At 42.6% G+C, this 13482-nt stretch overlaps 1 protein-coding gene across 2 annotated transcripts in view; it reads left to right on the top strand.

Annotated features, from left to right (window-relative positions):
• The first annotated feature begins 1 nt into the window (after position 1).
• PTDSS1 (phosphatidylserine synthase 1) overlaps positions 2-13482 on the top strand; it is a 32713-nt gene continuing 19232 nt past the window's right edge. For both annotated transcript variants that reach the window (XM_037378868.1, XM_037378867.1), the window contains exons 1-5: positions 2-320; positions 5662-5753; positions 7329-7373; positions 9623-9747; positions 13252-13410. In XM_037378868.1, the coding sequence (XP_037234765.1) occupies positions 142-320; positions 5662-5753; positions 7329-7373; positions 9623-9747; positions 13252-13410 (600 nt within the window). In that variant the 5' untranslated portion in view covers positions 2-141. The remainder of the gene's footprint in view (positions 321-5661; positions 5754-7328; positions 7374-9622; positions 9748-13251; positions 13411-13482) is intronic.

The raw sequence follows: 13482 nt of genomic DNA, 5'->3' as shown, positions 1-13482 counted from the left end.
GCGCCGCTCCTCTCCTTTCCTCGCCTCTCAGCGGCGGCGCCTCCTCAGCGGGAGGCGGCGCGGGCGGCCGGGTGGGTTCGGGCCGGGCCGGGCCGCCCCGGGAGCACCAGAGCTGCGGTGAGGCAAGGGGAAGGGGGCGAGATGGCGTCGTGCGTGGGGAGCCGGACCCTGAGTAAGGACGACGTGAACTACCGCCTGCACTTCCGTATGATCAACGAGCAGCAGGTGGAGGACATCACGCTGGAGTTTTTCTACCGGCCGCACACCATCACCCTTCTCAGCTTCACCATCCTCAGCCTCATGGCCTTCGCCTTCACCAGGTGCGCGGCCCCCGGCGCCGCCGCGGGGATCCCCCGCCCCGCCCCTGGGTGCTGGTGGCGCCGCGGCCGCGCGTACCCGGCCCCGGGACGAAGGGGGGTCCTGGGGAGGGGGCCGGGGCTGGGGCCGGTCCCGGGGCCGAGGGCGGGCGGCGCGGCCCCGGCGGGGGGGTTCCAGTCGGGGGCGGGGGACCCGGGGGCGGGGGACCCGGTGTCGGGCCGTGGCTCGCCGCAGGCTGGGCCGGCGGGGGCGGTGCACGGCGCGGGGGCTGGGGGGCGCCCCGCCGGGGGGCCTGCGCTCGGAGAGCGGCTGTCCGCCCCTGCGGCGTTTCCCGGGAACTTGTTGATCGTTTTGAGGCTCTCCGTTAAAAGTCTTTACCAAAACGTGCGTTCCAGGCAGCTGCCAAAAATGGCATTTGTTAAGCTATCGAGCAATGACATCACTCAAGGAGATGATTTACCAGGCGTTCAGCGGACGGCGGTGACTGCTCTGTGTCACCGTCCTTAGGTGGCCGGTCACGGGCAGGCTCGGGCCCCGGTGCCGGTGTGCCACGCCACGTCCCTTCCCCACCGCAGGCACGGCGCTGTTGACTTCGTCACTGCAGTCATTCATGGAAATAAAGCTAAGAACGGACACGGTTATTTTCAGGAGCCTTATTTGGAAACAAAGGGTATAGGGGTGCACTCTGAAGGGTGCCTGGCAGTATATTTTGAAGTTGCACGTACTTTTTCTTGCCTCCTACTGAATGGGGCTGCAAAAATGTTAATGTAATCCTCCTTTAGGCTAGACCTTGCAGTCTCTGGGCAAACAGTGATTCTTGAGAGGTTTTGGCTGAGCTGTGCCTCTTATTTTGGGCTCATGTGCAATTTTGTGGCACTGTATGTATGCAGTCACAGGTTTCAGTAGCCTTGTTGATTAAACACTGTATTTGACAGAAGAACATAATTTGTCCCTAGGCCTGCTATATAGTTCAGTGTGTAATCTGTCTTGTTCTAAGAATCCAGATGTATAGTTTTTATCAGATACAAAAATAATGGTCAAGCCTGGGTTGAGCTGAAAGAGGAGCATAAGAAAACAAAATAGTGTAGCTGCAAATGGTCTGAGGTGTGCCTTTTCCTGTTGCAACTTGTGTACAGCCCCAAGGAATATATTTTTGGTGAACACATCCGTTGTTCTACTTAGAACTTGTTACCTAAGCTAAGGTAGAATGTCCCAGGGGTCCCTTCTTAATTCTTAAATCGGAGACATGCTCCTGTGCTTTGGTATGGTGTTTAATTAGAGACCTTTGCTGCAAGTGCTCCTCTTGTCTTGTCTCCCCTTGCCCGATCATTTTTCTCACTACAGGGTTAATTTAGGTCAAACTTGTGAGTTACTAAGGGATTCTCATCCAGACATCATTCTGGAGGATTCTTGGAACTGGTCACTTGCCTTTGGGGAAGGAAGGAAATTTTGCTGTCATTCCATTCAAGCAGAGGATAAGCCAAGCAGCAATTTCAGAACTATGGAGTCTTCTAGGCCCCAAGAATACTGCTTCGCTTCCAGGATGTTTGCGTTTTTCCAAGAGGACCACAAACTTTCCTTTCCATGTGACTTGCTAGCTTTCTAACTTCAGCTTCTTTGTTTTCTTCTCCTTCTGTCTCTGTTCTGCCTCACTTCCTGTGTTGTGAAGTTAAATATCCATTGACTTCTCTTTAACTCTTATTTCTCTTCTTCTCAGGTTGTGGAAACTATTCTGATTTTGTTTTCTCTTCCCTCCCCTCTGCACCCCCCCCCCCCCCCCCCATCCTTCTGCAATTTCCAGCTATTACAGGAGTTTCTTAAATCTCCTGGATGATACCAGAGTCCTGCCTCCGTTGCCTCCTTTGGGACACTACCGAAGCCATATGTACTCTTTGAGAAACTGGTGGGAGGAGATAGTTCCCCACATGCTTACAGTATGTGCTCTCAGGTGTGGTCGTCTTATTCCCATCAGTTTATCACCTTGAGCCTCCAGTAACTGTGTTCATATTTCCACCTCCTGGGCACAAGGTGCTTTAGACTTCCCAGTAAGCTGTGACAAGTGATTCTTTGCTTCCCCTGTGCTGTCAAATTGTTCTGTAGCTCTCCTGGTCAATTTATTTAAGCAAGGGATTTTCTGTGATACTTTCATACTGGTGTTGTTAAGTCGAATTTATACGTTCAGGAACTTCAGCATAGGCAGAGGAAATTCTGCTTCCCTTAAAGTCTTTCTTGTCTCTTCTGAACTGGTTTATGTCAGAAGTATGTGGAGGTTCAGACAAACTTAGAAAATGCTTTTCCCTTGACTATACTAAGCCGTAACGGGGCTCTCCCTTAGGATAACTGAGAGCAGCTGATACTGTCATTGAGCTGACAGATAAGGGTGAAGCTGAACTTCAGATAGCGATAATCTTCAGGCAGCAATAATAATAATAATCCAGAAAAAGAAAGGTGAGTGTGTTTATCTTTTTCAGTTTTAAAGTGGGGAGTAGAGGGTATTCTGTTTTTTAAAGCACATCCTTCTAGTGCTTCTGACAATGGCTGCAGCTGCCTTGGTGATTTCCTGCTGAATGAGCCAGATACAGGCTCCTCTGCTTCCAGGCTGCATCTTAAGAGTGCAGGTGCAGAGCGGCTCTAGTTTTGCCTGACCTCTTCTTCCCTAGAGAGAGGGATGTGGCCTTCTCTGAGACCAGAGGCAACCAGCAGGAGGGCAGGCAGGGGCTGGAGGGATTATTTTGTGGAGCACGGCAGCATGGCTGAGGAAGGTGACAGATTGGTATCTTTTGGTGTGAAGTTGCAGGGGTTTATGGAAGCAGAAGACCTGTGAGGATGTAGGCTGTTGTCTTTCACATCTCTTGATTAATGTAGTTGATTAAACTAGGTTATTGTGCATTTAGGTTTGGTTTGGGGAGTTCACAGAAGATTTTTTTTTTTCCCCTACACATGCTCTGAATTTATTGTCCTAGCTGTTTTTTCCTCAGTTGAATAGCCTCATTTTTTTTCCTTCATGATGTAATAACTTACTGGTTTACGTTTTTGTAATGTGCCAGTGTAATGTAGTGCTCTGGAGAAGAGCAGGAGAGAGAAAAATGTTACACAGTTATGCGCTCTGCTTTTTATTATTTCTTCTCCAAAAAGCCACAGAATTGAAAAATGCACTGGTAAAGTAGGTTAAAATTGACAGAATTTTCATCTGTCCTCCCACACAAGTGTTAGAAACCTTGGTTTTGCTGCATGAATGCTCATATTTCAAAATCAGCATCAAAGTTCCTAGGGCTGAGTGAGGAGATGATTTAGCACATTTTCCTGATTGCAGCTTGTTGTGATTGTGTCTTTCCTTCCAGTTATTTTGCTTCCCTGTTTCTCTTGGCATTCCCCAAAATAGTTCTTCCAGGCAAACGCTGTAATTTTTATCCTAACTAGTGCACAGTAGCAAGTCTCTTGCTCCCACCTGTTTTTACCTGCTTCTGGCAAGAAGATTGGCTGTCTATTCCTTTTGAAGGGTACCGGCAAGTAAAACTGAAATGCCTCTACCAGTCATTTGGAAGGAAGTGTGGTTTAGCAGTGTGTACATCTTTGTTGATTTGGGGGGGGAAGTGGTGCCAACATGACTAGGATAGATTTCTTGCAGGTGAGTAGTACTCAGAATCCTGATATGCAAAGGTGAGGACCCTTCAGCCCAGTTGTTACAACAATAAAGTGATGTGATCACAGTGTCTTTCACTTTCTTGGTCGTGCTGAATTGTGCAGTGATGTGACTCTAGTAATCTGTTCTCTTTTCAAAAATAAAAATAAATTCCTCCACTTGGTGGCACCCATGACAGCATGTGTGTGTGTTATTTGCATATGTTAAACCAGGAATATGGATTTGCTGTCTGAGCCATTGGAGCCTGAGACTGGCTAGAATGGCAAGAGGCTCTTGAGATTGCCAAGGGAGCCAGAGTTAAGCTCTGGAATCTGGCATTTGTAGCTGGTATAAAGTGTTAGCCTGTGTAGCATGGATGCTGGAAAATGACTGGTAAATCTGGACTGCGCTGGTTTAAAAAAAATGCTGTGGGGAGTCCCTAAGGCCTGGGGAGAAACCATTAATGTTTAATGTACTTTTTCCTGCCATACGGTTGAATTAACACAGTGCTTAAATGCCTCACAATGATGAAAGTGCTGTGGAGCTGTTAAGGCTCAATTTTGAGGGAAAGGGAAATCATTTGGCAAAGTGAGAAATATTTTTGTAACTGCAGCAAATATCTAGTGTGGAGTGCATTTATGCTGTCACAGATTCTTTGCTGAACCATCCAGAAATGTGACAGGTATTTTGCCAGGAAGAGCTTTATCTCTCTAAAGTTTCCTGGGAATTTTTTGGTATAATGGGTTGGGAATGAAAGAATATATTTAAATAGATAAACTGATCTGAAGTACATAAAAATTACCCAGATAATAAAACTTGAATTTCAGTTGTAGTGGGTGATACGTTACGAAATATTAGCTGTGCATATTATGATAGTCTGAGGTTTGTTTCTGTTTGTGTCAGTGAAGTCTTCTAGAAGCTGGCTGCTGGTTAAAAGATTTGAGTGGGCTTTTTTTCGTTAATCTTGCTGTTGAACACTATATTCTATTTGTCTGAAAAGAAACAAATGCTCGGTCAAGTGCTTGCCTTAGCATTCCAAACTGAATTCTAAAGTCTCTTCTGGCCTTAATATGACAGTAGCACAAATAATACCTGGTATTTTATTCAGAGCTTTGGCTTAATGGTTCTAAAAGAGAGTTTATATTTTTCCTTCGTTCTTCAGTTGTTCTGTCTCTCATATACACAGATTCTAAGCTGTGTAATCATTATTTCCAAAGACTGATTGTAATCATTATTTCCACCCTCTGTGCTCTCCTCAGGCATTTGGCATTGGGAACAGGCTGAGGGGAGTGAAGGGGATTACAAACAGCACCAAAACAGCAGTGGGAAACCTAGGAATTTCATCCAGGCTTCCAGAGTCTTTGGTCTAGGTCTCTGCTGTGTAGAAGTACTTTTGATGATGTTTCTGTGAACATTAAATCAGGAAGATTTTTTTTCGCCTTGTGTTAAACTTAGTCATTGCTTCTGCATTGACTTCTAACAATGCTTATGGCTCATATTTATTGATTGTATGTTTGACTCTCTTGTGAGGAAGGGATACCCAGAAGTGCAGTGAAAATCATTCAGTGCAGTTACTATCTTGACTTGTTATATAACCAGCATGCTTATTTCCTATACTTAATTTCCATGTGGTCTTTATTTAAATAATAATAATATATCTTCAGAGCCTTTCAACTTTATCCCTATAATGTTCTTTAACACTTTGATGTCTGTCTCTTCAGGGATGATTCTGTCCCAGAGGATAACATTTGGAGGGGTATCCTCTCTGTGATTTTCTTCTTTCTAATCATCAGTGTTCTAGCATTTCCTAATGGTGAGTGAGATTTATACTGTTTATACTTCACTTTTTGTAACATGAATTTCTTTTTATTGCCACTATATTTATTTTGATTTTTATTAAAGTACCACATTTTTTAATGTATTTGTCTTTACTCTTTTGAGCTCCTTTATGTTAAGGGACAGTCTGAAAATGGGTTTCATTTTGTCTGCATATTTCATTCATGACAAAAAGCAGTCATACTGAGCGGAGATAGCTGTAAAATGCAAGTTATTTATAGCTTGTCTGTATCTAACAAGGAAGTCAGATTCTCAAAATCAGTGTCTATTTGCAGGTGCACAGTTGCAGCTCAGATTGGTAAATAATGATGCTGCCAGATCCTTAAACAATGTTTAAAAGGGGTCTGCCTCAGTGTGTTTTAACAGAAGTGTCACTCTACAAATTCTCAGAGAAATAAGACCCTACATAAATTGCCTTAGCAGAAGCTAGCGATAATTAGAAATGTTCTAAATACCATTATGATGTAAACCCACAGTTGCTCAGTAGAAGGTTAATTTGGACAAAAATTCTGGTAATTGTGTGAGGAGCAGAAGGTGCATCAAGGTAGAAACGTTTGTGTGACAATTCTGTGGAGGAAATCCTGTCTTCCTGTTTTGTTTGGTTGGTTTTTTAATGAATTTTTATTATTTTAAATTTTTGCTTATTGCTGTCAGCAAGAGCATAATTGTTGGGTCAAGTCTAAAGTGTGTGAGGATTGGCAGTGTTCAGGAAAAAAGAGGGATTGTGCTCAGGATAGCTTTGTACTTCAGAGTTGGGATGTGTTTTTCTTATATTTTAAAAGTCATTAATCCATACCGTTCACAAAGTGTTCCCTGAAAAACTGAATGCCAGAGAAAAATGACCTTTATGCATACCATGGTGAAAGAGCAGTCTGCAGTGTGTGCTGAAAATATTTGTTCAGCCACTTCTTGCTACCTCCATGTATGATTCATGTTTAGAGGCTTTCCAGTTTCATCACGCTTGCCTCCTTTGGTCCTTATGTTAACTGAGAGGGTTTTAATCTAATAAAGTCAGTTTATTCACTGGCTCTAAAGTAAGTAATGCTGACACCGGTAAAAAGCATAGTTATCTTGGTTTTTGTCAGATATATGATACTCAGTTTTAGGAGGCCTGCTTGCTAACATTTCATGGCCATCTGATGGCTAAGCACCATGGTTCTTTGGTAACACAGAGAAATTTGTATTTAATTACTTCATTGGGAGCAAGCCATGTGTGAGCTGTGGTCTAGAAAGCAGATCAAGAGATCCTCAGGTGACACCTGAGAGTTATGGTGTCTGCTGAGCAAAATGCACACTAGTCTTCCAGAAACAGCTCTGTATTAATAAAGGAAAATTTTGTCTACACCCTACTAACTGGTAGTCTCCTTTTCCTCTCTGAAATCTGCTGATACTTTTTTTTTTTTAACATAGCCCCAACTTTTGGGTATATTACATAGTTTGATGGAGAACTGATCCATGATCATGCCAAATCCTCATATGAGATATACTGAAAAATAGATTATGTGGTTTTTCTTGACTCTGTTCTAATAAGCTTTTTGTTTACTGTCCACAGGACCCTTTACACGTCCCCACCCTGCACTATGGAGAATGGTTTTTGGTAAGTTTAAGTTGTATCTCTGACTTTTTTAGAGCTTCTGCAGGACAACAGTTTTAACTTTCAGATGGTTGGAATTGTCATGAAACACAATTGTGCATCAAACTTCCGTGAATGCTGCTTCCCTCCCACTTCTGAGCAGTGAGTTATAATCTGTTCTTAGTTAAGTTTGGGGATGTCATTGTAGTTACTCTGTATCAGGATGGTGTAAATTAGATTACCAGAACCGGAATCATTTGTTTTGATACTCTGTTTTAGTCCCATTTTGTGTTTGTGCTTCCTGATCTCATCCCTCCCACCTCTTCCTAGTGCTATCTCTTCTCACCCCAAAAAGGTTTGGCGTTTTTACAGCTACTGCATATACTATCTGACTTCTAACTAAATCCAATCTAGTAGGGTGCTTCTTTTCACTATTGGCAAAATATGCTATTACTTTAAATGTTTATTAAATTGTATCATTGTATAGCTTAACATATGTTTATTGATATTCTTGACATATACTCATATTCTTAACTTACAATTCCAGCAAAAATACCTGTCAATGTTAGTTGAATTTATAGTTTGGAAAACAATTCTATTAACTACAGAACTAACTGAATGAAATTCTGCTCCTTAAACATCTAAATTACATGACAAAAACATGAGGAATTTTATTTGGAAGTAATTCAGAGTTCACAGAGCATATCTTTGTCTGTAAATGTGCTTAAAATCTATCAGGTACATTTGATTTAAAAGCTGATCAGTTTCTTTTTAAGGGGACCGAATGTTTCTCTCTCCTGCCACCTTATGTAGCTAAAAATAAGTAGCCTCCCAAAGTAGACGATTACTCATCTGTTGACATTGAAAGGATACTGCTGATTAGGTAGTACTCATTAAACAATCCTGCTCCTTATGAAGTTTGGGAAGCATGGTGCTACTGCTTATTTCAGGTTTCAGCAAATGTAAAGTAAAAAGTCAGTCTCAATATTGACACTGCCAGAACTTGATCCCCTGTACTTGCGGGAAAAGGCTGCACACACAATCAAGAGCAACATTTTCCCCCATGTAATTCTGCTACTTCTGGCATGGCTCATTTAGCTGCACTTGAGGTCTCAGACCTGTTCAGTAGATGAAAGGCAGTAGCAGTGTGTCCTCAACATTTCAGTATGCACCCTTGCCTGCAGGCTGCACTACTTGTAGTAGTGTGGCATCTGTTTACCTGATATGTTTTTATATGTACTGCAGAGGACAATATATATATATGCTTTCTGATCATGTGTGTGTACTTGAATGGAAGTTGTTCTCTAGCATATACTGGGGATTAATACCATGTGAGTTCTGGTTATAGCTTAAAATATCTTTTTAGAATTGCGGTAGTTTATTTTGGATGGCACATACTAAGTCATAAATCTTTCTGCCTTCCAAGACATTGCTTCAGGATACAAATAAGTTTGAGTGCTAGACTATGGAAAAGGTGTTGGTGTTTATACGCCTCTTCAAATGCAGTCTTAGCTATCTGCGAACTCATGAATAATGTAAAGATATGCTCCCAACAGTAATTTCAACTACCCGCAAATCTACACCTAGGACTCTTAACTTCTTACAAGTTTTTCCTTTTTTTGAAAAAAATGCATATTCAGGCATTGGGAAGCAAGAGGCAGTAGTCCCAAATTCAAGTGTTTCATAACTTACAACAATGTGAAATAATTATTATCATTATCTTTAAAAGCTTTAAGGAGCAGAATTTCCAACTCACAAAAGTAACTCGGACATGCATTAGTTTGTTTATAACTGTTCTTTATGGCCAGCATAGCTCAAAATTGCCAGGTAGGATTATTAAATTGATTTTTGTCATGGAATCTGTTATATAGGCTTAGGGAGCTGCATTAGTGAGACCAAGAATACTTAAAGCAAAGGAACAAAGCTAATCCAATCCTGGGATCCTAGTGCATCTCTTACTAAAGAGCTTCCTGTTCACAGCCATGTACTACTCGTGTCTAAACTGATTAAACTGATCTTGTTTCGCTTGGGTTCATGCAGTTGAGCATATATTCTATCAGTTGAAACAGGAGGGGATATGAAGTGCTGAGTGCTCAGAGATCACTGTCTGACTTGTGTCTCTTAAGCTTTTTTGCATGTAGCCACTATATGTAGAAAACTCTTTTTGTGCAAACTGGGCATGTGTAGACCAATAGTATGAAAGCAGCTTTTTGGACTCTCTCTGCCCCAAGTTTTGTGAGCGAACGTGATCTTAAAGCTGAGTCTTTTTGCAGGTCTCAGTGTGCTCTATTTTCTGTTCCTGGTGTTCGTGCTCTTCCTTAACTTTGAGCAGGTAAAAGCCGTGATGTACTGGCTGGATCCTAATCTTCGATATGCCACAAGGGAAGCAGATATTATGGTATGTATCCATGGCACTTTATTGGACATTTTGGCTACTTTAGGCATGTTTTATGTGAGCAGGAAGAGATAAATCTGCATTTGCTGGCATGAGCAGTGCAAGTTTGTGCCTATGCTTGACAGAGTCAACGAGCCTTTTGTATCAACTCTATTTACTTACATTGAAATCAGTTGGTGTGAAAAACAGTCTTCTCTGTATTTTTTTTTCTAAAGCAGATATTCAGATGAGCATGCAGTTGGCAGTGTGAGATACGTTTGCACTGGGGTGTCTTTGGATTCCTTTAAATAATAGATATGAGCCTGGATACTGAAAATAGACTTAGCAAGGTGGTATCTAAATGAGGCCTTGATGGTGTGACCCAGATCAGTATTTTTGATGCCACAGTGCTGCACTCGGAGAACTTTGGTCGTGCCTTATTGCTCTGAGCTTAGTACATGACTGGCTTGTGTCCTGGTTTCAGCTGGAATGGACCTAATTATCTTCTTAGGAGCTAGTGCGGTGTTGTGGTTTGGCTTTGATGTGAGACTTTTCAGTTCCTCAGGCCTCGCCAGCAAAAAGGCTGGAGGGGCACAAGGAACTGGGAGAGGACACAGCCAGGTCAGCTGACCCAAACTAGCCGAAGAGGAATTCCATACCATGGGATATCATGCTTGGTATATATACCTGGGGAGTTGGCCAGCAGGTGGTTGCTTGGGGACTGGCAAGGCATTGGTCAGCAGGTAGTGAGCAGTGGCATTGTACATCACGTGTTCCTTTCTTCCTTTCCCTCTGGATTTTATTGTTTTCATTATAACTGTTATTGTCATCATTGTTATTATTATTCTGTTTCAATTATTAAATTTTTCTTATCTCAACCCTTTTTTACATCCCTTTCCAACTTTCCTCCCCATCCCTCTGGGTGAGGGGGGGAGTGAGCAAGCGGCTGTGTGATACTTAATTACCAGCTAGGGTTAAACCACAACACATGCTTCTGAATATGTGGAAATCTGGATACAACAGCTGCAGGGTTCTGCTGCTTTTCAGTCACCCAGCTAAGCACTAGTGTTATTACCATTGGGAAATTACTTCCATAGACCATGATCTGGAGTGGCGTGGAAAGCCAGGCTTGTTCTTCTGCCTTTTGAGCAGCTTGCAGAGTTTTGAATACAGAAAATGTTCCCCTTCAGGAGGGGACACTAGCATAGGGACTTGAAGTAGTAAAAGGAAGCCTGGGAGAAGTATGTGAGCTATGTTGGGAGGCAGGCAGAAGAGGGTGTGAGCAGTTGAGCACCAAGCAGAAGAGGGGTACTGGGTGGAGAGGCAAGAATTGCAGGTCTTGTCCTCTTCACTTACCGTATCAAATTCCTGCCTGCCACCAGACCAGCATGCTTCCTTGCCCTTGGTTTTGTGCATCTGTGCACCATGGTCACCTGTTGTATATAGTAGGTGCTGTTATTGCACTTGTGCCTCAAGAGTGAGGAAATATGGAGATTGTCTTTGGCAAATAGCAATTTACTGTGTATGCAAACTACTGCACAGCACCTAATCAGCAGTGGCTGCAAGGTCCTGCCCTGTAGCACGTAAGAAGGAATGGAAATCTTTACAGTACAGTAAGCTTACCTTAGCTGATTGCTAGTGAGGGCTACATATAGGCTCCTTACCAGGAAAACTCTGGATGCTTCTGGTGATCAGCAGTATCTGTTGTGCAACTGCAGCATCTAGAGTAGGGCTGTGACTTTCTGTTTTGCAGGAGATGGTGCGGTGGTGGTGAGGCGTGGGCAGCCTGCTGTTAGGGTGGTGGGAGGACACATTGCTAAATGGAGCATGAGCATGGGGGTTAGTGATGTTGCCGAGCAACAAAGGGGAGCTGAGCTGAGTTGTCTGTTGGCAAGTCAGATTCACCTGGCTCTCCTGTCATTTAAGTTAGAAATAAGTAGATTCAAGTCAGGGGAGGACTAGTATTACTACTGGCACAGAACCACAGTGCCGCAGATTCCCTGACTGTAGCAGTCAGTGAATACTTTGTACTAGTTTGTAATCCTGATACTGTCACTTGGAGTAAATTTTTAAAGTGTAACTATAATGAAGTCTGCAGCTTGGCCTTTTGTGCAGGGCTGGCAAAGTTGCTTGAGTATAAGAGAAAGTTCAACACATTTCAGTGTATGACTGGCAGAGTTGCAGCTGGAAAGGTGAGATAGAGGGTCAAAACCCCCAGAAAAAAATGAAAAAACCAAGAGCCCTGGGGAAAAAAAGCTTAGTTTTGGAGTAACCTCATTGTGTTCACTCATCATAAAGTTTCAGATATCACGGTGTGGCTAGCAGCCTGCACCTTCCATTCTGTGCTTCTCATTCACAGAGGCGGTGCACCTTTCCCTGAATAACAAGCAGCAATGGCATGTGTGAGAAGCAGTACTTCAGGGAGCACCAGCAGTAAGGGTTACTTGCAGTTTCATAGTGGGACTTAACTGCCTGCTGATAGAAGTATTTGTATGAAATTGTGCATTCTTCTTTTTATGGAGACTGGGATTTAAATCTTTCTCTGCCATCCCCTTTTCAGCTTGATCACAGTTCATTTGTGTGGGATTAGCAAAGCAATAGTTCTGGCCTGAAAGAGAATCCTTTCTTAATTCAACAGCACCGAGCAGTGCTGTGTGGTCACCTGCAGGTGGCAATGTATGTTTTAGGAGGGATGGACAGCAGACATTTTTTAAAATGTGTTTCCAGTGGGGAATAGTTGTTTGTGCTCAGTGACAAGGCAGAGCCCCACAGATGCAGCCTTCTGTTAGCATACAGATTTTTTTTTTTGTTGTTATTGGGCAGTGATGTCTAGCAAATAACTTTGCTATGCAAATTGATGAGAGAACACATTTCTTTTGTTATTGATGACTAGAATATTAATTCATGTTCTTAAGGAATCTGCTACTCATCTGTGACAAAACAGTTACGAGTTCCCTTTGATTTTTTTCCTTTTTAAAAATTATTATTATTTTTAATCCAGCCCTGTGATCGAACTTTCTCAATAGGGTTGTGTTCTGGGAAATTGCTTTTGTGGGGAAAACAAGGCACAAAAGATAATCAAATGAACATTAGGATGATGTCACAGACTGGTGAGGATTAGCCATGGTGAGCCACAGCGTGAAAATGGGGAAAGCTGGTTATTTTAGATCAAGACCCCAAGGAAAAGCAAATAACTATTTTCTGAAGTGTTTGCTGGTTTCATTATTACTGATTTTATTGCTTCTACTGTTCCTCTGTCACATAAGAAATACGTGCTACTTCAGGCACCAAGGTCTATCCTATCTTCTGTTAAATTAGAGCTGTACTGTGATGACACTGAGTCTTAATCCTGAAAGTTTTCCTGCAGACTTTAGAAGGACAAGAAAGTGGAATAATGCTTATTTTAATATCCTTGTAATTTCAGGCTTGTTGTACTAGATAGAAAGAAGTTTCTTCACACTAGTGTTTCTGAAGTTGTCTGTTGATTGAAGTTTTTTGTTGGTTTTATTTATTAATTTTCGTTAACAGGAGTATGCTGTGAACTGCCATGTGATCACCTGGGAGAGAATCCTCAGCCACTTTGATATATTTGCTTTTGGGCATTTCTGGGGCTGGGCTATGAAGGCTTTGCTGATCCGTAGCTATGGGCTGTGCTGGACTATTAGCATCACCTGGGAGCTCACTGAGGTAAGCCATCCATCTAAGTGTGTGAGACTGGAATTGTTCTTAGGGAGAGGTGTGAACATTACTAGAAGGCTG

This window comes from Falco rusticolus, chromosome 3 (genome assembly GCF_015220075.1).
Source record: "Falco rusticolus isolate bFalRus1 chromosome 3, bFalRus1.pri, whole genome shotgun sequence".
Lineage (NCBI taxonomy): Eukaryota > Metazoa > Chordata > Aves > Falconiformes > Falconidae > Falco > Falco rusticolus.
The sequence above is the reverse complement of the archived record's forward strand: the minus strand, read 5'-3'. Positions and strand labels throughout refer to the sequence as shown.